The 26,753-nt window shown below is 40.6% G+C and overlaps 1 protein-coding gene across 1 annotated transcript in view; it reads left to right on the forward strand.

Moving 5' to 3' along the window:
- Positions 1–4,290: 4,290 nt before the first annotated feature.
- The window catches only part of USF3 (upstream transcription factor family member 3), a gene marked incomplete at its 5' end in the record, with an annotated part of 29,518 nt that continues 7,055 nt past the window's right edge, over positions 4,291–26,753 (forward strand). The window contains 5 exons of the mRNA XM_082498519.1: positions 4,291–4,338; positions 19,775–19,839; positions 21,949–21,977; positions 24,375–24,457; positions 26,030–26,126. Of these exons, the coding sequence (XP_082354645.1) occupies positions 4,291–4,338; positions 19,775–19,839; positions 21,949–21,977; positions 24,375–24,457; positions 26,030–26,126 (322 nt within the window). The remainder of the gene's footprint in view (positions 4,339–19,774; positions 19,840–21,948; positions 21,978–24,374; positions 24,458–26,029; positions 26,127–26,753) is intronic.

The following is a 26,753-nucleotide window of genomic DNA, read 5'->3' on the forward strand; positions in this document are numbered from 1 at the left end:
CCACAAGAAGGACATTAAGGTGCTGGAGTGTGTCCAAAGAAGGGCAACGAAATTGGTGAAGGGGTCTGGAGCACCAGTCTTATGAGGAGTGGCTGAGGGAACTGGGGTTGGTTAGCCTGGAGAAGAGGAGGCTGGGGGGAGACCTTATCGGTCTCTACAACTATCTGAAAGGAGGTTGCAGAGAGGTGGGAGTCAATCTGTTCTGTTAAGTAACAGGTGATAGAACAAGAGGAAACAGGTTCAAGTTGCGCCAAGGGAAGTTTAGATTGGATATTGGGAAGAATTTCTTTACTGAAAGGGTCATCAGGCATTGGAACACGTTATCCAGGGCAGTGGTGGAGTTCCCATCCCTGGAGGTATTTAAGAGTCGTGTAGATATAGTGCTCAGGGACATGGTTTAGTGGTGGGTTTGTCAGTGTTAGGTTAATGATTGGATTAGATGATCTTATAGGTCTTTTCCAATCTAAGAGATTCTGTGATTCTGTTTCAAGAACAGTTACAATGCTAGGATCTAATAAGTGAGTTGTAAGTCAAGTCATTCACTTCACATGGAAAAACTCAGATTGTTGTTTTTTCCCCAGTGTCTATCACTCCATTTACCTGTGTTGGATATAATTTGCTGTTACAGTGTCCAGTTACTCAACATCTGGGGTTGTTTAGCCTGGAGAAGAGGAGGCTGAGGGGAGACCTTATCACCCTCTACAACTACCTGAAAGGAGGTTTTAGAGAGATGGGAGCTGACCTCTTCTCCCTGGCGACAAGTGATAGGACAAGAGGAAATGGGTTCAAGTTATGTCAGGGCAGGTTTAGATTGGATATTAGGAAGCATTTTTTCACTGAAAGGGTTATTAAACATTGGAATAAGCAGCCCAGAGAGGTGGTGGATTCACCATCCCTGGAGGTGTTTAAGAAAAGGGTAGATGAGCTGCTTAGGGACATGGTTTAGAAGTGATGGTGTTTTTATCAGGGTAGGTTAATGGTTGGACTTGATGATCTTAAAGGTCCCTTCCAACCTCACTGATTCTATGATTCTATGATTAGAAGGTTCACCTGTCATTCCTCATTCTTACTACCTTGACTAATCTCCAGCAAATTTTCACCTCACTACTTCCTTTTTTAAAGTACTGTTGAGGAGTATAGACCTCAGCATGAATCTTTTTTGACTCTACTGCTGACCTCCCACTAGTGTGAAAACTGATCCTTTATTCTATGCCCTGTGACTTCTGTCTTTTAATCAGTTCTCTGTCCCTGTGAGGATACTAGCCTCTGATCCTCTAGTAGCTTAGATTACTTAAGAGCTTTTGGACAGGGATCTTTTATGTGAAGTCCTTTTGAATATCTCTCAAACCAATCTGTCAGCTGAGTGTTGTAATCTGTTTCTGGCAGTATTACTTTTCTTCCCATAGGGCTTCTCCAAATCTATTCAACCCATCTAGTCCAGATACTTTGTATGGGACATGAGATTGTTGCTCACTGTTGCCTTATATCTGTTTTTCTTCTCTCTAAAGAGGCATCAGATAAACCAGATGATTGAAAGGTTACCCTATCCCTCTTTTTATCCTGCCTTCTTTCCTCCTCCCCAGTGCTTTTATACTGTAAAAAGCACTCAGTTTTACTGCCATTTTGCCTAAAGGCGTTGTGGCAACACCATCTCAAGCTCTCTAGGCTGCTGAGTTGCCAGCTTTCTCTTTCACCCGCTTGCATGTATGGCCCATAGTCCAAGAAACTCCTGCGCCTGGGGAAAGATGCACTGGCCTGTCTTCTGATCACCTTTATCAGCTGCTGTATCATATCATACAGACTTAGGCTATTACTGTTCACTACATTCTTGAATCCAAATGTGCACTACAGCCAAGTATTATGTCTTCATTCCAAAAAATGCATTCAAGTTGGTCTTGGTTAGGACTATGCAAAATAAAGCTGCAGAAATGCTTCCTTTTAACCTGTCACACTAACAACAAATCATCTTGTCAATGTAAAGCTTTTCTAAATATTTGTGCAAGACCTGTTTGATTTGGATTTTTTCTTTTAAGCTATCTTGCCATATAATTGCTAGTCTGTAATTCACTACCCTAAACATCAGTAGCCTGTTTCATTTCCTGTTATATATGATTTCACTAGTGTAGTTTTGCCTGCTGATGGATTTTTGCTACTGTAATCCAACATTGTACTGATAATCTGAAGATTTATGAGCTCAAACACTCCAGGGCACAATAGGGTGACAGAAGATAAACTTGGTTTTGCTGGTTGTTTTGGACAGGGCTGTCTTTTTAGTGAAAATATTCACTGAAAAAGCACACTACCATTTAAAAGAAGAACGGAAAAAAAAAAGTAACTCCATTTATATGGCAATAAATTGGTGGAGCACAGGTATTTCAGATTTTATTTTCCTCCCATTTGGTTGTGTCACATCAGAACTAAAAAATATGAAAATGTGCGTTTACACTTATACTTTGCATTGTGAAGTTGCTATTTACAGTAACTTTAGAATATCTCTGCAAAAAAACAGCTACGGCTTTAAATTTCTTCACAGCTGGCAAATGGGTCTTCCACTTATTGTCAGCTGCAAAATTATTTTGCAAGCAGCAGCAATTCAAAATGAAATGTCTTGATTTTGGGGGGTTTTTGTGTGTTGTTTGTTTTTTGGTTTTGTTTTTTTTTTTTACATCTAATTGCTATTGTGACAGAAGAGTTCTCTGACACTGCTTCAGACACTTCTTCCTGCTCTGTGTTGTATAATGTTGTAGGAAGGTACATGGGGAAAAAGGCATCTATGTTCTCCATAAGGTCTAAACATCACAGCTCTGCCTTTTCAGGTTGTCTCGAGAAGAGGCTTTGCAACTCCAGTATCACCTACAGGTGAGCAGGGATATGAAGTACTTGTAAAATACACTTGGAAAGAGTTCTAGAAAGTAATTGTTGCAGAACATCTGTGGAAGGAAGTGATTGAGGTGGGAAACAAAGCTATCTTAATAGGACTAGTAATTGAATTGGAGACGTGTTAGCAGGAAATACAAGCTCAGGTACTGGGGAATTGTTAATGATTCAGAGTCCATAGTTTAGCAGAAGAAACGACACTGTTCTTAAGCTCTGATTTAATTCATGAGGAACATGAATGAATCGTCTACTCCCTGGAACTAAATAAAGCACAGTGTGTCAGAAAGCTTGTCTTGAAACAGCTTATTCTGTTAATGAATCAATAATGGCAAGGAAATAACAGCCACAGAAGTTGGTTAGGTTGCTAATAAACAGCTACCTGCCACTTACCATTTGGAAAATCTGCCCTTTTTTTTTTTTTAAATAATCTGAATTCCTTTCCAGAGCTTTGATTGCAGGGGAAGCAGGGCTATATTTCAACATATAAGCGCTATTACCGGTGAGGTCTACCCGGCTAAAGCGGGGAGACCACCTTCCTCCGGGTGCTCCTCAGCCCCAGAGCAGCTGAAGTCAACGTTCAGCCTTTACCCACAGCCGCTGCCGGGAGTTCTCCTTTTAAACGCCGCTTTCAGTTGTGCCGTTATTCTGACAGAAAGAAAAATATTTAAAATCTGAAAAAAAAAAAAATCCACTGTATACACACAGTTGCTCGGTTGTGGTTGTTTTGGTTTTTTTTTTTTTTTTACCTGCCCGCTCCGCGGGGGGTGCCGTGTGCCGTTCCCTCACGGAGGTTTATCAAACCAGCCCCAGAGCTGACCCGGGGCCCGCAGCCGTTCCCCTTCCAGTCGCCCCCGGCAGACGCAGTGCTTCACCCGGCTGCCGGCGGGGCAGGAACGAAGGCGGGGGACGCCGAGACGGGGACTAGCGGGCGGCGGACCAGGAGGTTTCAAACCGGCCGGAGGAAGGGGCGGTTTAAGCCGCTGCTGAGGTAGCCGCCGCTTCCCCTTTAAGAATTTCCGCCCTCCTCTCGTCCCTTCGTGCTTCCCTTCCCGCTCCTCTCATTGGTCGGCTGTGGTGCCGGTCTCCGGTAGTTCCTGTTTCGGCCACCTTAACTTGTTGACGGTGAGCTCGCTGGTCTCAATCTCTCTGGCCTTCGATTGGGCCGCGCCGCTAATGTTTTTGCTAGCGATTGGCTGTCGCCGGCCCCGCCCCGCCCAATTGTGCCGAGCAACTCCTTCCCCGCTGCGCCCTCTTTGATTGGCCTCGAGGGCTCAACCCGTGCGCTCGGATTGGCTGCTCTGTGCCGCGCGTGTGAGCAGCAGGGTGGGCTGCGCGAGTTAGACGGCGGGGGGGGGGAGGAGGATTGGAGTGGAGGCAGTGGCGGCGCGCTGACACGGGGTGTCCGCTCGGAGGATGGTCCCCGCGGTGGGGCTGCCGCTCCTCAGCCCGCCCAGCCCCCCTGTGAGTGCCGAGCGCTGCCGCGGGGGTGGGCCCGCTCGGAGCGGTGGAGGGGGAGGAAGAGGAGGAGGAGAGGGGTAACGGGGAGAGGCCGCGGTGCCGGGGCTGAGGGGGCGCGGGCCGCCCTTCCCTCCCCCTCCGCCGCGGCGACCGTTGGCGCGAGGAGGCGGTTGGCAAAGGGCGCGCCCCCCGCCCCACGCGCGCCGCCGTCGCCACGGCGACAGGGCCCGCGCGGGGCTTGGGCCCTGTCGCCGTGGCGACGGCGGCGCGCGCGGGGCCGCGGGGCCTCTCCCGCCAGCCCCGGGAGCCGCCTCAGGCCTCTTTACCCGCCGGGGAGGGCCTCGGGCCCGGCTCGGGTAGGGGCTGCAGAGGCGGAACAGGCCGGGGCGGTGCAACGCCCCCCCACCCCCCGCCGCGGCCCTTTGTCATGCGGGCACTCGCTGCCCCTGGGGTGCTGCTGCGGGCACCGCCGTGGTGGTGGCGGCGACGGGGGGCGCCGGGCTTTGGCACCGGAGCAAGTTTCGTTGCTTGGGATGGGGGGGATTGGCCGCCTCCCTGCCCCGTGTGGGTCTGCGAGCGCGTGTAGTCGGGGAAAATGTAACGATGACGGGTACCTGGGGGTGCTTTTTTTTTTTTTTTATCGTTTTGAAATCTTGGATGATATGAGACAACTGCCCATAAATCGGTGAGTGGAAAGTTAGCTCCGGAGCGAGCAAAACGCGGGCACTGTATCTTAGCCGTCACGTCTTCTCAGCGTAGTCCAGGGTAGAGAATGTGCTGTGCATCGCCTCTGTGTGCTCTTCTTGTGTGACATCTCAACCTGGAAGTTAGTCAGCTTCAGAGTACGGTGTAAAAGTCCAGCTTTTTTTATTTAGAATTCAGTCCCTGGAAATTAACTATTCCTGTTGGGTGTGTTTTCAGCTTGGTCTCCTAAGGAAAGAAGGCTTATGGATGCGCTCTGTCTATTTCTTGTCCACCTAGTAGTCTTAACTCTGGCCAATTTCAAACAAATTTGCCAGTGACAGAGGTCTTCTTTAAGAAGAAGATTAAGATTGAAGTCCTTAGTTTCACGGAAATCAACATCTGACACATGCAGATCATCACAATTATTGCTCACATGAAGGGCAGGGCACCTAGCATCCAGCTCCTTGTGACAGACAGCAGAGGTGACCTGAGTCCATCAGCATACACATGTCTGAATACAGCTGTAGCACATGATGCTGTTTGTCCAGGGAAATTTATTGGAAAAAGGTGGAAGTACGTCGAAGAAGAAGGGAATAGTGATGCGTTGAGTCACTGGCCATAAGTACATAGAAAATGACACGTCTTTATTTTTACTTTTCACATAATAGCTTGGCCTTCTCTTAGACTCCACCCAGACATATGATTATAAAATACTTTTAGCAAAGATAACTTAATGATTGCATAGTTAAGCATTCAGAAGTTGGGTAATGTAATACCTTGGTTTGGAAGCATGATTTTAGCTTTGCTTTTCATGTACAATGCATTGGGACAATCTTATTTATGTGATTGCGTTACATAGCACTTTAACAAACTGCAGAGTATTGTTTGTCACTAGCTAATTGTGTGCAGTAACCAGAGAGATAGGAAGGAAGAAGCTTCATATGGGAGAATGGTTATTATTATAAGGGTTTAGAATTTTTGATTCTGACTTTCAGTTAGTGCCATGATAATGATCCATAGGTACATTTTGGGGTGAAATAGATTTGGCAACTGAAAATATGTTTGTTACTGAATGGGAAATAAGCTTAGAAAATGCTTATGTGAGCATGATTTTAAGGTGCATGTGTTCAAAAATAACATGAGATGTTAGAAGCAGTATAAGAACAGTTGCAAACTTTGAAGTATTTGGACATTACTTATTCCCTTGGAGACCTACTTATTCCTTTTAGTTATAGATATGTCAGAAGATTTTAAGAGAACAGGTGAAAAATGGTGGTTGACGTTGAAAAAGTCTGACAGCTGCAAAGAGATAATTAGGATAGAAGTGCTTGATAGTGGCTTTGCTGCTTTGATTCCTGGTTTTCCAAGTAGTGTTCCCGGGAGCTGACCAAGGACAGAGTGAGGGACTGTCACTCAAGCAGCGCTGTGATGTGTGCCTGGCGTGTGCCTGCTGTGTACATTGCAGGCTCTACGTTTGTAGCTGAAGTTTAGTCTGAAATTCCAAAGACATATTATGAACAAGGTGGCAAAAAATTTGGTGAACGTGGTTCCCCCCCTATGTCTTGGTATAAGGAGTGTGACATTGTAACCAATCATATCCAGCTCGGATGTGAATTAATACAAATGTATGCCTTGAAGTTGGATATTATGTAGAGTAGAAGAAAGAAGTAAGTACACAGAGAAGTCAAGAGCTGGGACATGCCAGATTTGACTATAACTGTTCAGTGGTTTAATTTTTGTACAATAGTGCTTGCGTTTTTGTAGTAATTTTTTGGATCCAAGATGGTCTTAAAAATAACTGTAAATGACACGTGACTGGGGGGAGGTATAAGTAGCGTAGCATTTGATATGAAGGGATTCTTAATGAATCATAGTTGTTTACATCATAAGAACTTTTTAAAAATGTCATGAAGTCTATGCCACTTTGAAGGATAGTAAGTGTTTCAGCTGAGACAGTTTTCAATTAAATAACAATATTGAACATTGTCCATGATTATCAAAATGCCAGTGGAAATGTATGCCTAGCTGTATGTTTAAATGAAAATTGATACATAAAACATATCCGTGCATAGCATCTGACAGCTTTAATTTTCCTAATCATTTCATAATGGATCTAGTTGTAATTCTCAGGCTCCTGAAGAAGCATTGTACTTGTCTCCAGCCTGAAGGACTGCTCAGCCTTAGTATTGCCAGTCACTTTATAACTTGCTTCCTGTGCTAGCATTCTTCATCTCTGTCATGTTTGTGACTCCTTTATTCAAGTTAAGTTCCTCAGGAACACATTTTACTATTCTGAAGGGTATAAATCATAATGTGAGTTGTATATGTGTGTGTTCTGGAAAGTCGAGTGAAAACATCTCAAATTGAATGGCTGAGCAGTAGGGCTTTCTTTGTTTCAGATCGCAGTAAAACATGTAAAGGTCACAACTCCCTGATTAAGAAACATTGTGCAGTGCCGTTTACATAATGCTAACCTAACTTGCTGGTTAAAATACAATTCCAGCTTTTACGTGTGCATATCATGTGTCCAAAGTGCACTTTGGTTTGGTCTTACAAGTGTAGCACTGTTGTCATGCTCTAAGTAAGCATGAAAGTGATTCTGCTATGTGCACAGGTTTGACAAATTGTGTGTAAACTAAGTTTGTTTCCTGTATGAAAAGCTATGGCATCAGTCTTTTAAGGTGAATGAGTTACTTTTGCAACCATGACATATGATAGCAATCTTTTGCATCAGCCATACTGTTTGCCAATGTGATTCAGATAAGAAGTAGCAGACTGCTAAAAATGTTTCGTGCTTCCTGTTAGCAAGTGCCTTTCTCCCCCAGTTACCTGAATTTCTGTCAGGTTAATTGACCGAGATGAAGACCATGAAATGAGATCAATGCTATCAAAAAGCACATCTCTGTTATGCTGGTACTCTGACACCAAAATGCGTTCTTTGTGGTCCATCTCTAGTGAGGTTGCAATGATCAGTGTGGCTCTATTAATTTTAGGTCTAAATGCAAGTTTCTCAGATTTTGTGATATGGAAGTCATTGGTGTGGTGGGCAGTGCCATGAGAATATTATTGAAAACATTGTTCTTTAGGCTGCTGACACTACTAAAAGCAGTGTAAAGGTATTATGGGAAGATAAGAACTTAACTTTAAAAAGTTTTGTTTCTTCTTCAAGTAGCTGAAGTTAAAAGTGGAAAAAAATATTGTCCATTTAGGGCATCTGCCTGCATCTGTAGACTGTAATGAGTGGGTGGCTTGTGGGACGCTTAATTGATGTCAGCCTGTAGCCTTTGAAGTTGGACTCTGCTTTGCTTTCATGCATCAGTGAAATGTTAGCTAGAAATTTAACACAAATCTTAGATTGGTTGGAAATTGCCTTTTGCTCCATGCTACAGCTCTTCTTACTCATTTACTACAATAATAAAATGGTGCTAGCCAAACACTGAGCAACTTCAAATCAGCAACAAGATAAGGAACACCATTTCATTTTTTCCACTATTAGACGATCCATAATATTCAGAGATGCTGTTTAAATATTATGTATCTATAGTTTAAATGCTTGATTATTCTACATAAGTCTCTCGCTTGTAAATTCTGAGACTTCCTGTGTAATTGGAGAAGTTTAACTAGTTTTGGCATCATCTTGGGTCATAATTCCGCAAACAGCCAGCACTGCCACTGCGAGAAGCACTCCTGTACCAATGTAAGCAGTTTCAGTGCACGTGTTTGGGAGTGGGGGGTTTCTTTGTGATCCTTCTGCAGAGTAAATTTTAAGTTGAAATAATGTTCTTGTCTGGCTTCCTGTGTGAGTGTCAGTGAAGTGAGGGAGAGGCTACATCTCTCAGCATTATTTTAGAGCAGGTAGGACAGTAGGGGATGGTAGCCATCTTACAGATTTTCCTATTACTGCTGTAAGGGCAATTTGCTAACTAAGGAAAGTGGTGGCTAGTTTAGCATATGTTGCAGTGTAACTCATTGACTCTGTTAGCAAAAATTGTTATTTTGCAATGCATCAGGTTTCAACTGTAGGTTGCGTTCTAGAACTCTGTGTAACTTATGTCTCTGCATAAGTAGAGTTGGGTTGAAAACAGGCTGAATGGCCAGGCCCAGAGGGTGATGGTCAGCAGTGCAAAATCTATTTATAGGCCAGTGACTAATGATGTATTCCAGGGGTCAATTCTGTGTCCAGTCCTGTTGAACATCTTCATTAATGATCTAGATGGGGCAGAGTGTACCTTCAGGACATTTGTTGATGACACCAAACTGGGAAGAGTGGCTGATACACCAGAGGATTGTGCTGCCATCCAGAGGGAATTCAGCAAGCTGGAGAAATGGGCTGGCAGAAACCTCATGGAGTTCAACAAAGGGAAATGCAAAGTCCTGCACCTGGGGAGGAACAACGCCATGCTGGGGGCCACCCAGCTGGAAAGCAGCTTGGCAGAAAAGGACCTGGGCATCCTGGTGGACACCAAGCTGAACATGAGCCAGCAATGTGCCCTTGCTGCAAAGAAGGTGAATGGTATCCTAGACTGCATTAAACAAAGTATTGCTCTCAGGTCAAGCAACGTGATCCTTCCCCTCTACTCAGCACTGTTGAGGCCACATCTGGAGTGCTGTGTCAAGTTCTGGGCTCCCCAGTACAAGAGAGACATGGACATACTGGAGACAGTCCACTGAAGGGCCACAAGATGATGAAGGGACTGGAGCATCTCTCCTATGAGGAAAGGCTGAGAGACTTGGGACTGTTCAGCCTGGAGCAGATAAGCCTTAGGGGGATCTCACCAAGATACAGAAAAACCTGAAGGGAGGATGCAGAGAGGATGAAGACAGGTTTTTTCCAGTGGTGCCCAGTGACAAGACAAGAGGTAGTGGACACAAACTGGAATGCAGGAGTCTCCATCTGAACATCAGGAAACACTTTTTTTTACCATGAGAGTGACCGAGCCCTGGAGCAGGTTGTGTGGGGAGGTTGTGGAGTCTCCATCCTTAGAGATATTCAAAAGCCATCTTGACATGGTCTTGTGCAGCTGGCTGTAGGTGGCCATGCTTGAGCAGGGGGGTTGGATGAGATGACCTCCAGAGGTACTTTCCAACTTCAACTGTTCTGTGATTCCGTAGTACCCTAACCTGCTTCAGAATCTAAGAAACTCTCAGAAGGGCACGTACTAAAAAAGTCCATATTTAAAGTGCTATGGGTACATCTTGCCTACATGACCATTTGTCTGTCATTGCTGTCTTTAGTTACAACTGCAGCAGTTACAATTTGTATCCAAACTATAAAAAAAAAAGTGATAATTTCTATTTGGTATAGTATTCACCTGTATTCAGTCAGTACGCATGTGCTTTGTACTTCTGAGTTGCAGTTTCCTTGCTCTGTGATTAGTTGGGTGCAGCTCTGCCTTTGAACTTCTAAGCAATAGTGCACTGAACACTTGCACACCCTTTCTTCAGTCTTGCTCTCTCCATGGGTCAAGTTCAAAACATCTTCATTTGGAGGCAGCTGTCAGGTACTTAGCTGGTGTTCATTTAAATGAAAGTGGGAGAGAGTTGAGGGCTTCTTGGGTTTGTTTCTGTTTTAAGTCTGTGATCAAAAGTGATGCTCAGTCTCAACAGCTGATCATTTGGATTATTAGGTATTGTCTTTATCTGAAGCAGTAGTGTCTGCCAAGGTGATGTTTTATACTTGCTGTAGTTGGCAAGTTATAGAGTGTCCCACCTGTAAATTGTCTCAAGGGGCTTTACAGTTCACCTTTCTCGCTTTGTCTGTGTTTTTTCTGTTTTATTCTGGGTAGGGATGTGGAGACCCTGTGTTTCTTAGCTTACAAAAATTATCTGTTTGAGCTATCCCTTGCTAAGGAACATAATGGAGATCTCCCACTTTATTTCACTTCAAAATATCTTTGCCTAATCAGTCTCAGGTGGCAATAGGGAGGTGATTTAAGAGTGATACAAAAAGAAGATGAAGGTAAGGCATTTTAATTTTATATGATGATTTCCTGATGAAGTAAAGCTTGCCTGATCATGGTATCAGTCTGTCCCTTCCCTTTACCCATTTCTTTCAGACCTCTGCAAGGTAGTAACTTGGAAATCTGGTTTTAGTTCTGCTCTGTTGTCAGTGCCAAATTTCTACAGTAGTCTTACATGCTTTTTGCAGTGCTTTCAAACTACTTATTTATCCCTGGAGAGCTCATGTACAGCAATTTTTTCTAAGATGAATAACTAGTTCCTAAAGTGGTGGAATTAATTAATCTGGGGTTCCTATGGATTTGCACCTAGTGGTTCCATTTTCTGGTGTCTAACATACATTGATCTTGCTTTTAAATTTCTTCTTTGAAAGTGGTTGTTAAGAAAGTGTGCCTGCTTTCCTTGGTCACCTGGGCTCAGATGTCTTTAGTTTGGACCTCTCTGTTAAATCTAATTGAAATAGTTTGCAGCTTTATCCCTGCCAGTATTATTTAAAACTGTCAAACATCCAGACCAGAAGATGAGTCCTCTGTTGCTGGAACTGAAGCGATTGCCCAGTCGACCCACTTTATACAAAAAAAACTATGAGGAGTAAAGGTGCGAAATACCATTGAGGTTGTGAAGGAGGATGAGCCCTCTACTTTTAACTAAAGCCTTTTGTGAGGAGCCTGGCATGAAATATACATTACAAAGATGTGGGGGTTTTGTTTCGTTTTGTCGTTTTGGGGGCAGAGTGTGTGTGTTTGTTTTTTAAAGCTCAATACAGCTGGTAATACTGAAAGCACCGCTTCTGGAATAATGTGCTGCCCTTTTCTGAAGGACGTGGCAATACTCTGTCTGGACAGGTGCTTTGGAAGCACTTTCATACAGTTGCCAGTTTCCGCAATTCTGAAAGTTGATGGGAAGTTTCGTTAACTAGTTCTTGTAAAGTCAATGTACGCAGAAATTATGTGTCTTAACAGCGGAGTGGGGGAGTAGGTTTGATCAGATTGTACGTTAAAACTGAAATACTGTTTTATGGTACCTTCTACCTTGGCCATTTTTGCCTTTAGCCCCATTAAGATTCATAGGGACCTCGTTTACCCTGGGAGGTCAGTGTTTATAACCAAATGTCAGGATGGATCTCTTCTGCATGTTATAAAGGAGCTTTATAGTGAAAACTCATACAGTATTGCTTCCTGTATCATGAACCCGTGACAAATTCTTAGTTTGTGTCAGATTTATTTGTCAAACCCCAAGCCTATAAACTATTCAAGAATTTGACTGTGTAGTTCTTTGTACTTAATGGCTTACATCTGAAAAGATGAAATAGAAAAAAAATTGACACATAAACTCTCTGGATGCCCTGCACATTTCAGTTCTAGGATGTTTTACGCTGCTTGTTAGTTAGGGTTCTCAATACTACGATCAGCAAGTTGGTTTAGCATGTGTCTGTGTGTCTGGCATAGCTATCAGAGAAACATCTGATACCTGCTCAACACCTTATCCAGTTTTATAAGCAGACTATGTGAGGATCATTTGTTTTGATTTTGAATTGATGATCAAGCCCTATGATTAAGTACTGTTCTTTAAATGCCTCATTTAAGGTCATATCAGAAAGCAGAATTAGACTGGCTCTTGCAGAAGCTGTAGCTTCTGCATTTGTCCAGTTGGTTTTTGGTGTTTCAAATACAGCTTTCTTATGTGGGTGGCTTCCTCAGTTATAAATAATCGTCTTGGTCCCAGTATTCAGAGACCATGACTTACATGTTAGCGCTTTTTTCAGGAAAAATAAATTATTTGTTCTTTAGGCAACATGCTGCCAGCAAGGTTTGGCTCACCAACAGATGCTCTTGCACCGGAGTGGGAGCACAGTCAGCCTCAGCCATGGTACGAGCAATCTTTGTCATCTAAAACAGGTGACCTAACCCACACAGAGATGATACTGTTATAGAAGAAGTTATCTGCAGTCTACTTTGTATCCACTCAGCCTTTACCATCAGAACAGACTTTTTGACTCCTTTGTCAAGAGTAGCATAATTAGATATCTATCTTCTATTTGAAAATAATTTTCTATTTTGAAGTATATTGCGGATCACTGGGCGTTGAAAACCAGGGAGATGAGCACTGTCTTGCAACTTAGAGACATTCCTCATACTTTCTCACTTCCTTCATGAAATTGGTATGTGGTAACTTGTGAATCTTCACAAAATATATAAAGAACATGGGAATTGTGAGTGTTTCGCTGGTCATTGCTTTCTGATTTCCTAAGGAAAAGAGTGACATTCCCCTTATTTTGATCTAAAGGAGCTGAGGACACTCTTTAGGGTGACAGCTGTGGTCTTTGTGATTCTCAATTGTACACTAATTGTAAAATTACAGCTCTTTACCTACCAAATGCCTGCTTCCATCTAGACCACAGGAGATAGTTCTCACAGGCATCTTCTTTAACTAGTGCTGTGTGCCACTTCAGTCTGTTTGTAGTACCAAGATCGTCCACACAATGTGTGAGGGTGGCAGCAGCTCACATCTGGATGCAAAATGTCTCCTTAAACAGTTTTCAGAACATCATCAGCAAGTAAGAGACTTGGTTCAGTAGCCGTGATCTCTGTCTCTGCCCCTCCTCTAAGGTTTAAAAATAAATGAGGCCTTAATAACCTATGAAGACTTAAGACGTGGCAACAGTAGAATAAGAAGAATAAACATGAGAGGTAGATCATTAGGTGATTAATGGGGAAATTTCTTTTTTTTCCTAAAGTTTCATAGGGAGATCTGGTCAGGATTTCTCAGAATGATCCTGCAACTAACTGCGTGTTAGTAAATGGTCACAAGCAAGTATGTCTTTTGGTTTAATTCATAATTTTTGTAATATAAAAGTTAATGTAGATATGAGGGAATATCACTTGAGTGATAACCCTGCTTCTTCCTCCAATATTGTTAGAAAAAAAAAAAAGAGAGGAAGTTTTTTTTCTAGTTCTCTTGCATGTTCTTATATAATAGCCTTACTGAAACTTTATTGCTTTAAGTCAGCAGGAGGAAAAATACCAATGTATTTAAGTTTAGATAGTACAAACAAAAGAGGTAAAGAAAAAAATTCTAAAAGCAGTGAAGTTTTTTCCCATCTTGTTATTTGCAGACACCTTAAAAAAAAAAAAAAAGAGTATTGTGTAACAAGTTTTAGCTTATTGGCATTGGTTTTTCTTCTCTTAACTTTTGCAGAAGCTCTGTGAACAGTCCTGTTGCCCTAGGAAATTGTCAGCTGGGAATGTGTATTCCGTGAAAAGTCAAGATAGCTCACTCCTGCCCTTTAATCCCTCATACATCTTCCTCAGCAGAAGATGGTGCATGCTGTGACCAGTCTGATTAGCCAGCGCATACATGCTACGAAGCTGGTCACAGACCCAGTCGGTATCCAGTCGCTTACCTGCAGTGTCAGCACTGGCTTCACTCCTCCTTCTCTGCTCGGTCTCAGTTTTTTTTATACATCTGGGAGCTTAGTATCTTTGAGAGGTTTCTTTTAGGTCGGTCAGTGGGCCTAGCTGTTGTTGTGAGTGGGTGGATGAAGAGACACCATGCAGTAACAAGAAAACCTTGGTTTCCTCAGAAACCAAACTGAAAGATATCAAAGGGATTTTTACCTTTACCAGGAAAAACAGTCCTTTTCAATTTCCTGTACAGTAGGCTTAACAGATCACTTTTATAGGCAAAAGTAATTGGTATGTGTAGGTAACAATCACAAAGGTAAGCTTTTGAGTTTAATTTCCTGCAATCATTTTAAATAATGCAAAATTTGAATAGAAGTGTTTCAAGGGAGAATAAAGAAAAGGCAGTATATCGTGTCTTTTTATCTCAAGGGCACCTTGCTTGTGATTAAAAGCTTGGAGTAAGTCCCTGGTTGAAGCTTGCCTTATTTTAAAACATACATGGAAGATTGGAAAAGAGAGCTCCAGCAGTCACTCGAAAGATGAGGACACTGTCTTGCAGCAAAAAAAAAAAAAATAGCATTTGAGTAGTTATCATCTGTGCCTTGGAATTAATCTTGGCTGTAAATCATGGCTAACTACATGAGGTGTACAAAACTAGTAAGAACTGTGAGATTGTAGCAGATTTGGACTCTCGGTAGCTGCATATTAAAAAGATTCTTCCTGCCTCATACAGAAGAATGGAGTAGCTTTACTAATTTGAGGAAGATTGGTTTGTACAGCCAAAGATAACAGTTTTGAAGAATTATTTTCTTGTAAAAATTAGAATTAAGGTTGGAAACACTTCCTAAATAAAGAGTAAAAAGTTAATGTTAAAATAATCTAGACTGATTTTTTAAGAAAAAGCAAAATGTGCTGTGTGCATATGTTTTGAAGAAAAGATTTTATAAAATAAGTTGCCAAATAAGACAATTTGGGTTTGAATCCTTCTTTTTCAGAACTGTAGAATTTTAAATCTCCAGAACACAAAATATCTTTTCATTTCTGGGAATGACATTGAATTTAAATTAAAATTGGTATTTCAGGTGCTATTGTAAGAGCTGTAAACTACATAAAGCTTGAGGGAACCTTGGTACTAAATAAATACAAATGTTGAATTGCTTCTCCTTCATCTGACTAAAGAATGTGGAATTTGCGACATTCTCTCTGCAGAAGGCATTCAGCTGAATCAAGTGAGCATATTTCATGAGTGAACTTAAAATACATTTGCCCCTGAGCTTGTAAAGCAAATACCTGTCTTCTGCTTTAGAGAATCAATGAAGGAATCTCTCCATGACGAAGTATTCCTCGAGATGGAAGAAGTAAAGAGAAACCCATTGTCAAAGCTCTGGTAATACAACAGCTCTGAGGAAGAAATTGAGACAGTATAAACATTATTCCTCAGCCTGCAGAAGTCTCCACCTAGGCAGCTTTTTTTTCTTTAATTTGCAGAGCCCATATTTTCAGCAGCTCTTAAGGATATCACTTTCCCGGTATTGCCAGCTCTGTTTTGAGCTGTATTAAATAAAATGCAAAAGTTTTTGTCCTTACAGAATAAGGAGAAAAACAACTTCAGTTCATCATGTTTCTTATGGTACAATCCATACAATCCCATAGAAACCTCGGAGTTGTATACAATTAATCCAATTAATCACCTATTTTCAGGTAGAATATAAGAACTTGAAATAAACTAACTGGTTAATTAGATAATATGTACAGTGTTGGTGGTTTTTCTTATTGCTCCCACAAAACTGCTTTGAAAATTTTGGGGAAACATTGGTTGAATGGTAAACTTCGATAAACTTGACTTGTGGAATTACTTTAATTCCACAGTAAAGTGAAGTTAGAATAATATTCATTGCATTCCTGTGCCCTGTCTTCTGTATGAAATCGGCTGTAGATCCCAGTAAAACTGAAGTATATCAAATGCAAATTTAAAGTTGTTTATATTTGATAGTTTGTGAGGCTTATACACTCAGTGTATATTGAGTGGCATCTGGCTTGAAATGTGCAGGGAATGTTATCACTTGGACATAATTTTTTAAAAAAGGCAAGAGAGGAAGAAAGAAACGGGGAGTCTTTGACACCTTGTAATAAGGACTTTCTGTTTTCTCAGGATCAAAAAAATGGTTACAAGTTATATTAATAAATTTCAGGACAAACTTCCACTAAGGCCTTGCCTGTCTTCCCAAATACTAGATACCATGTATTGCTGAATCATTCAAGGCATCTGCTAAGGAGGAAGAAATAAGGCAATCAGAAAACTGTGTAGATCGTGACTTTGGGAGGTAAGGATGCTGCTATTAGGAATAAGAATTGGGTTGAGGGGCCATGGACCCTGGGCAGAAGAATATAGGAGTATGGAGAGCCTGTGCTGGAAGGGAGAAGTGGGTGCTCTGACTTGGAGAGGTGTGGTTGTGGGGTTGTGAATGTGATCTAGACTGTGTGCAGGGAGCAGCAGGTGGAGTCAGGGCAGCTGTGTCTCTTCTTGGGGGGAATATTTGTGGGTGGGTGCTTTTTTACACCCTTCATCTTCACACAGTGGTGTTTTATCTGTAGCCTTGCATGGTAACTGGCCATCTAAATTCACACTAATGCTTTCTATATTAAATATACTGTAATACAGAAATAATCTTCTGGTTCTGAAGATGTATACATTTGCAAGATTAAAAAAAATGTGGTTCCTTGGTGAATACATTAGTCTCTCAAAAATGCTAAGTTCACTAAAACTGAGAGCTCTTTCATCTTTTTCCTCTGATTTCCAGCATACTTGCTGTGGTCTAGTAATGCCTGCAGAATGTAATGGTGCAGAAAAGTGAAGAAAAAGGGTATGTGACTGCAACATGATGCATCCTTTTTCTAAGCAGAATGTTTGAGAGCTTTGCTGTACCAGAATTATGTCCACATGCTCTGTGCTCACATCCTTACACCACTACACAGAAATAGTACTGTATACGCCAAATTAAATTAAATGACCCCTTTGCCCCATTGAATTGCTATTTTACCTGATACAGAAGGTATTTTTGTAGTGATGGATGTAAGAGAGCATAGTGTTACAGGTTAGCTACTCTGCTGCTTCTGTCTTTGCCAGTAGCCTTAATGGATAGAGATTCTGCTGGGCTGCTTTGACACAACTGAAAAAAAAAAAACACTGAAACAAGGTGTGCTGACCTCAGTCCCTCAATGTATGCGTGAACATCTCTCTGGTTGCCAGCTGTGTAAAAGATCCCTGGGCTCTAGCAAGATTTACTTTTGTTGTTGTTGTTGTTAAATAATCAGAATTGCATACCTGCTGAACTCTCCCAGGGTTTACTGCTGACCTTCACCAGCTATGCACAGGAGGGATGTTACAGATGCCTTGGGTGGGGAAACTGGTTTTCCTGGCTTTCAGAGTTGTGAATTTTCACTATTTTCACTAACTTGGAGGACCTGAGGTACCAATGGGACTATGTATAAACAAAAATAAAATTGTTAGTGAATTAAGCTGAATGGATTTAAAGAAGAAATCTGATTTTAAGGATAAAGTATCATGAGATTATAAGAGAGTGAATGGAAGTGCTGAAGTTGCACCACTACATTCTCCCCCAGTAAAAGACTCTGTTAACTGCCAATTTTTTTCATAATTTATGCAGATCATGGTCAGTGAGAGTGGAAAAGGCAAAGCCTGTCAAAAAATATAAATAGAAAGTGACACCCTCCCACTGATGGGCTAGGGAAGTCTTTGGTGACTGTGTTTCAGGTAGGCTGTATGTAATGCCCAGTGGAGCAGTGTAATGCTGTATGTAATTTGTCTTGGAGGATTGTGTGTAGTTTTGTGATGGTGTGAGCACTGTTGTGTAGGTGGAGAAGTTGAATTAGGTTCCTGAAAACTTCAGTCACTGAGTTTCCCAAGCTGGATCTATTTGCAGGGTATCACCTGTTTGCTTTACTTCATGGCTTGCCAACATTTCCCGTGTCTTCATAGGAATAGAGAACGTACTTAAGGGGTAGAGTGGTAAACAGTATCAGCCTTGATGTTTCTCCTCAGTTAATCTTTACTGAATGAGAGCACTACATTCAATTAACCTTTTAGAGTATAAAGAAGGGAGAACAGCATCCAAGTTTTTTTTCTGGCACAATACAGATTATTTCTGTTAATGTTACGCACACATATACACAGGCATGTGCACAGAGCCCTCTCTGGAGTGTGTGCTTCAGTGCTTTGGGAGCTCTATAGATGGCTGGCTTTCTGGTTCATAAGGATATTTTTTTCCTTGTTTTTGATGTCAGTGTCAGTAATGGTAGGCTCAGTTTACATTAAGAACTGCTTGGTGTTGAAAGTTATATTAAAAACCACCCCCACTTCCTTAGAGTACAAACAAACAAACAAAAAAAAATACCCTAAAGATACAAAGCCTGTTCAAAGAAGCCGATGAGCTTTCCAGGAGGAGCCAGGGAGAGGTGAAGCCATGAGGAGTCTGAGGGCCCATGGGAAGAGTTGCAATAACAGGTTGGTTGGGGAGGCAACGAGCAGAAGCATGAAACTAAATACAGACCTCAGCCTTAACAAAAAACAGATTTATATTTTTTCCTGTTGTCATCTACAGTATACTTCATGTCACTTGCTCTCTAAAATTCATTCCTCTGGTAGATACATATTCGACCATCATTAATCTCATCTTTTGTTTATTTTTTTCATAAAGTTTTTGTTTGTCTAAATACAGGCTACTGATGTGTTCAAGCTGAGGGCAAGTAGGTGCAATTTATTAGGCTGTTATGCATAACTTTATTTCATAACTTTATTTTTAACTGAATTTTATATATCTGATAACATAGGGTGTCATTTTTGGCCATTTTAAGCTATACATTAATTCAATAGCAAGTAAGTTTTGTAATTTGCTACATTAATAACACTAAATTTGTATTTAATAAAATGTCCTTGTAGTAGCTTGTATTTTTGCTTAGCATTTATGCTTTATTTAGAACTGGGAATTGAATGCATATTCAGTTAGGAAGGGCTGATGAAAGAGGGTTCATCTGTACCTCCTCCCATTCAAAAAAACACTCATCTATGCTAATTTTCCTTCTTGCTTCCTTAAAGTAGTTGGGATTATAATTGTTTTTATATTTAAAGTAATTGAGGAAATGGAAACCAGTTCATCATAGATAGCGGCGGTTCACAAAGCACCGCAATACGGAACGTACTTCATTTTTAATGTTCATGTGACCAGCTGCTCTGCATCCAGGTGGTAGATTTCTGCATATGGTGTAATATAACCCTGTCCTTGTGGTCAAAGGCAAAACCATGTAACAAATGTTGTGTGCTACAAATTCAAAAGAGTGTAGGAGTTGTTAATTCCTTACACAATTTTTCTCAGGCTCTCTTCTCCGAAACTATGCCAGAGATGACAGAGAATGAGACACCTACAAAGAAGCAACATCGGTGAGTTTCTGTGGGAAAATGTCTATTTTGCAGTTCTGTAGTCTGTGGTCAGGTCACAGTTACGAGGTTTCTAGCTAAAAGCTTGGCAATAAGGGTATTGACAAGAAGTTCTGAGGGTTCATCCAAAAGTTTGGGAACTATGGCTACAAAGCTCCCTTTCTCTCTTCTATCTATGGCAAATTATTTGTCAAAGACATGTCTACCTGGGCCACCTAGGCAACAGTGATTCTTTATTACACTGACTACTCAGATGTGTATAAAACTGTTGCCACCTTGGTTCAAGTGCAGCCTGTATTATTGCAGAGACTACTTGTAGATATTTGGGGGTCACTATACTCATTTTGACAGAATAATTTAGATCTCTTCCTCAAGTCCTAGTGGAATCTGCGTCTTACATCTCAAATCTCTGCTGGAACTCAAAATGCATCTTAAGGTTGAACAGCGATACTATGACCAAAATCTGTAACAAAGTGACTCAGTCCCTAGTTAAATACAGCATGCATCATACGCTAGCTGGCCATGTAGGATATGATTTATGGTAAGAAAAGCTCAGAGAGAACATTGATTTGTCCTACAGTATTTTCTTCAGTCTTCATGGATTTTGTGATTCTTTCTTACCCCACTAATAGAGTATTTTGGATTCTGTATGTGTAATGGGAATCAAAGGGCAGCTGGGTCTCTCCGGCCCTTATATTCTTGTACATATGACCAGTTCTGACTGGCAGGTGATTTTTTTGGATATAAGTGGGAGAACTGTAGCTTACTGTAAAATAAGAAACCATTTTAAATGATAGTTTACATGCATTCCTGTTCTGGTGGTGCAAGATTTTGATGAACGGGAGATTAATCACTTAATGAGTAGTTGTAGAACAGATGTGTGGGCTTCAGTTGGCATCAAAGATGTTCATCTTTAGGCATTATTTCTTAACAAATGTCTCCAGGTCTGACCATCTGCAGTAACATTACTGTCTTGTAATCATTGTCCAAGTTACTGTAGATGCACACTACTTTTGGTGAGTTACCTGAAATAAACACGTATCAACTCAAAGTGTAAAGGATACACGCCCCATCGTAGTCATGTGTCATCCACATGTATCTTGCATTCTCACTTCAGATTCCTTGTACATCTGGACTCTGCTGTAACAGTAGAAAAGGAGAGCAGAAGATACTGCTCTGCTTTTTGCATACTTTAGTCAAACATCTAGACTGAGAGTGCATTGCTGGACAGAAGTTTTTGAAAGATACTTTTTTTTTCTGGAATATTTCTCTTTCCAGACAACACATGCTTTGCTTTAGTATACTTCCTGAAAGTATTTGGCTTACTGCATGTATACAGTACATCTGATTTGTATATGTAGAGTACACATTTGGGATTTATTGACTTCCAGCAAAGCAGTTTGAGTCATTGCACAATGATTCTGACCTGGTGCCATCGGTCCAGAAATTCCAGGTGTACATCTGAAAACGAAGACAACCCTCACACGTTCCAATTATACCTAGACAGAATTTTGAGGCAGTGATGAAGAATAACTGCAGAGGAATGGTAATTCTGGTTTCTCTCACAAAGAAGGCATGTTTATACCAGAAGGAATGATGTTCGAAGGTAACATGTCTGGAAAAATCAATTTGCATGGTAACATTTTCTCCTGTTTCATTGATCCAGTGAACACAAAAGCAACATTTCAAACAAATAATTAACTATGCTGTTGCTCAGAAATTAATTCTAATTTTTTAATATGTGGCCTTACTGAACACTGGGTAGCGTTCAGTAGTTGTTGCTACTGTGTAGTTGTTGCTGAACAGAAGCATAAAAATCCAGCTCTGCTCTATAAATACATGTAACAATAATCAAATGGGGTATTACACTATGCCTTGTTATGCTGAAATTTATTGAAGTACAAACAGAAATGAATTTTGGTTAGAAACTATTTCACACCGATGTCTAAAACCAGTCCCTGTGAATGTGACTTCTACTACGTTCTTGTTCACAGAGCAGAATAGAATATTTAGTGGTTTTAGCTGTAATGGAAATAATAAAAGAAACATTGGTTTGTATGCAGATTTTTTCCCTTCTGTTTCACATCACTGTTTTCCCTTTATGTTTCACAGAAAGAAAAACCGGGAGACACATAATGCAGGTAGGAACATTATGCTTTGTTGTTTGGTCTGGAAATACGCACAGATGCTTTGAACTAGTAAAACATATGGAGAAGGAGATGGAGAAGGTTCCTCCTCCGGAGTTTATAACACCAAAAAAAACACCCTACCAAACACCTTTCTGTGTCCTTGCATAGAATATCTGTGCAGAAAGGCTTCTTGATTAGTCTCTAGTTTGCCGTTTTCCACAGTACAAGGTTACAGTAGCATGCCCAAGTATCAAAGTAGGACCATGTCCCTTGCTTTCCAATGCTACTAAACTAAGAAGTAAACATTTTCAGTTGTGTTCAATTCTAAAGGAAAATAAACGCACAGGCATTCACATGCAAATAATACCCACCTCTCTTAAAATAAAGAGGTCAACACTTATACAAATTAGAGGTGGATATCCAACCCAAGAGCTTTAGAGCTTCCCTGGATTGGAAATATTCCTGTAGCCTGTCCCTGAGGCACCCACCTGGACATTCTGTGAAATTCTGTGGGAATACCATCTGTGTGTTGCAGGAGTCGCATCCCTTGGGCACCATGCAGCCTTTTCTTCCTGCCAGTGTCTAGCTCCAGTGACATCTTCTGCAAGTAGCTGCAAAAAGATGGACTGGGGAGGGGTCTGACAGGTTTTGGCATGGTTTATGCTGAGAAATTGATTCCAGTTCTTTTACTCAACAGCACTACTGTGTGATCTTCACAAACTCAACTGGAAAAACCACTGAGTAGTTTCCATGTGAAAGCTGTGGAATATAGTGCTTATCGGGCTGTGCCCTGGGTGTGGTCAATTTCTTAAGGTTTAACAAGTATCAGGAAATAGTCTTATCAAGTTTACTTTTAAGATTACCAACTTCGTTCTGATTCTCAGTTCCTGTTTTACTTGTTGATAGCTTTCCAAAGTCTTCATCTACAGGGCTGAACTCTGCAAGATGTTGGGACCAGCTTCCTTCAACCCTGTAGCTTGCCTAGTCATTAATATCTGGACAAGCTGGGTAGAGCATTGAAATTATTATCAAAACAAAGGAATAGCACTTCACAACCACTGAGATATCTGTGTGTATTAGTAAGATATATAAAAATTAAGTCCCAAGGATCATGTGTGTTAATGTTTGCACAGCTGCTCTGATTTATATGGTAAATTTATTGCAGAAGAGACTTTGTCTTGCTGTGCTTAGTGTATTTAGGCCTGTCTCTGTCAACACCACCAGTCTGTCCTGAGATACAAAAAATAATAGTTTAAAAAATGTAAATTGAAGTGACAGACTACTGAAATAAAACTGTTTAAATTAAATCAGTATATCCTTTGTAAAGGAGCACAATAAAATATACTCATCTGCCGATCACTCTGTGTTTCTGTGTACCACCAAAAGCAGCCTGGCTGCACAAACCACAAGGCGATATTCAGCACAATGAATGATACGTTGATTTGAATCTTAACAAAGCCATGACAGGACTTTTTTCAGGCTCTTTGAGAAAAAGGCATCTAATAGTTTTAGTTTGCATAGAACACCAAAGTATCTCAGTCAAAAAACCAGCTACATGAGAGTGAACTATATTTGAAGGGAGATGACTATGGTGGGTGGAAAACAGAGATTAATATGGTCTGAAAAAAACATGCCTGAAGGTATTTACACTGGTAGACTTGTAGTGCAGACCCTTTGCACCAGCGTTTAGGCCTTGTGAAGAGTCCATTAGAAGACTATAAACAAAGCATTTTCTGACCTTCTCCAAAATAGGTAATTCACTGGAAATACTGTTCATTAAATATTTTCTTTACTGCCAGTCATAATTAGACCTTGTGGAACAGTTATACATAAACAAGAGTAACTGATAGTCTATATACCTAGAGATTCAGCTATATTCAGTGTTGGCTGCTGCATCAATGTAAATTTACAATTCAGATTGACAACTGGTACAGTTTAAATTATTTCTCTTTTAGTGCTAAACTTGATATTAGGATTTAAGAGACATGGATTTCCTCCCCAAATCTGAAACGGATTCTTTCCATAATCTTAGTTCATTTGCTTTCTCTATGGCTGAATTTAATCAATCTGCCTTGTGAAAAGAGTTTCATAAAACTCAGCTAGAAAGCATTACAAAACCTGAATTTTGAGTTGCAGTAACTCTTCTTTTCCACAAAGGGGTCCAGAACATCCCCACCTTTTAAAGATATGTTCCAGGTCTTAATTCCGCTGAGTATTAATTCAATAACTGATGTTTACTTTAGAGGAAATTTTTTGCTTCCCTCAAGTTACTAAGGGTTCCAGTATGTCATGAAATAATGTATTTATGAGCCCTTACTGGTTATTAGTATTAACTAATTAGTACTAGTTATGCTACTGTTGTGCTGACTTGCCCAACAAGATGACATAGCACATATTATTTTTGCTTAGTGGAGAGACATAGAAAGAAGAAGATTAATGCTGGGATAAACAGAATTGGAGAACTCATCCCCTGCTCTCCAGCACTTAAGCAGGTGAGTGTCGGTTCAGAGGTACATACAAGTTTCCTGTAAGATGCTCGTGTGTTTCCTTGCCTGTAGAAGTATAAATACTTATTTTGCTATTTGTCTTAGGAAGAAGGCAAAACTGTCTGAATTACTATGCTTGAAAAACTTACTAGTTATTATTATTTTAAAATTATTTGTAATAGAATTCCTTTTTGGAAGTGCAAGGCCACATGAATGTAATTACACAGATTTTGAGCTTTGTATCTGAAGGTATTGCATATGACTGCTGAAGGAATGAAATGGTACGAGTTGGACATGTGACTGTTTTTTCTCTTCAATTCATATGTGCAGTATCTTTGAGGAGGTGTAAGCTAGACTAATTTACCCGTAGCGATTTGGTCAGCTTGCTGATGTCTGCCTGTGCATTTGATTCACAGCTTCCCAAAGTTCTCATTCAGGGTGCCTGAACATTAGAAACAACAGAAGGTAAAAGTCCTGTATCTCAACTGTTCCCTGCCCTGTTGCGTTGAGTGGATGGATAGCTGTTCAGCCTTTCCTCTGTAGGCAGGGTGGCAGGCTAGACAGAAGTAAGTTGGATCTGGCCAGTGGGTTGCTGCTTACGTTGTGCAACTCCAGTTTGGCAAAGTCATTTACTACTGATGCTGTTTAATGTAGCCTGTATGATGCTTGAGTGCTGAAAGCTATGGGTTGAGCAAGATCATTTTTTGGGTTATTCTCCAATCCCTTCTCTGCCCTTTGCAGGTGATCACTTAATGTCCTAAGAGGTAAACAGACTTGAATGCATGCCTAGTCTTGTTGTCTTTCATGAAAGCAATTCAGAAAGTGATATAATAATAGTAAGTTAAGGCAGTGTCCTTGTGAAAGATGAAGCAAGACAAATGGTTTGAGGCTGATGCACAGAAGTGTCTTTTTCAAGACAGCAATCTACAGCAGAGGCTGTTCCTACAGAACAGTAGAAGAAGAAATTAAGGAATGAACAAGAGGTTTTGCAGACAGAATAAGCATAGTTTCATAAAAGGAAGATGGTGGAGGAGTTATGGCAGATTTTCCATATTCTCCAGTATATTAGTTTCAAAATTATGCATACACCTCTCTGGATAATTGTTCCACATTTGTTTCGTGCCTAATAAAATATTTATGAGGCAGTATCCTGGAAATTTCATGTGATGTATATGCTTACTAGTGAACAAGAAAATTAGGCTCTCAGCAAGCAATGATGCTTACGGTTCCTTTCTGTGGCCCTACTATCTAGCTGCAGGCATCAGAAAATGTCAGGTCCAGAATTGAAAATGTTATTCTGTAAAAACTCATGGCATTTTAGGGTCAGTATCACTCATGAAACCCGTGGTTCATCTGAAAAACAAAACAAAACAAACAAACAAAAAAAACCAACAACCACACAACAAAAACCCTGAAACAAACAAACAAAAAAAACCCAACAAAACATCCAACAATATTCAGAGAATCATTCAGGTGAGCACATTTTTAAAGTAAAGACCTCTTGGAGTGAGGGCAATTTCATCATTAATGGATCTACCAGTGATAGACCTAATTTTATATATTTTTTTTCTTTTAAAGAGCAAGAACATGATCCTGGATCAGGCCTTTAAGTATATAACAGAAATGAAAAGACAGAATGATGAACTACTTTTAAATGGAGGGAACAATGAACAGGGTAAGTATAGATGCTGCTGGAGGCTCTAGAATTTCTGCCACTCCTTCCACTGTGTGTCTGTTAGTACTGACTAACAACAAAGCCTGGATCAACAAACTTGGGAATCCCAAAACACTATGCGCATGCAGGAAAAATATAGCTGCTTAGAATATCTTGAAACAAGAAGCCAACAGAATGCCCAAGTGCGTGTTCTTGCATGTAGATATGAGATAATGAAGCCATTGCATTGTGATATAATTGCAGAGCTTATAGGTGATGCGACATCATCTAGTACATTCTGTCCTGATTTATTCTACTGCAGTGACCAGAATGATTTCTGACAAACTTCAGGTAGATTTTTTTCATCGAAAACGTGGAGTATCCTTCATGCATAGAGCTATTTTTTTTCCTTTGAGATGCTGTAAAAGTGTTAAAGCCTATTTTATAAAAATATAATAGATTATATAAAATCTTCTTGAACAGATGCATAAAAATACAGTGATGGAGGTATGACAGAAATAATCTCAGAGCTAATGTTGCAGTTTGTGATTTTTATTTCTACCCATAGAATGGAATTCTAAATAGTTTATTTTTATCTTGCCAATATAATTGGGTGTGAATTAGGTGAGCCATCTTCAAGTGCATTGC

Source organism: Vanellus vanellus (assembly GCF_965231255.1).
Source record: "Vanellus vanellus genome assembly, chromosome: 1".
Lineage (NCBI taxonomy): Eukaryota > Metazoa > Chordata > Aves > Charadriiformes > Charadriidae > Vanellus > Vanellus vanellus.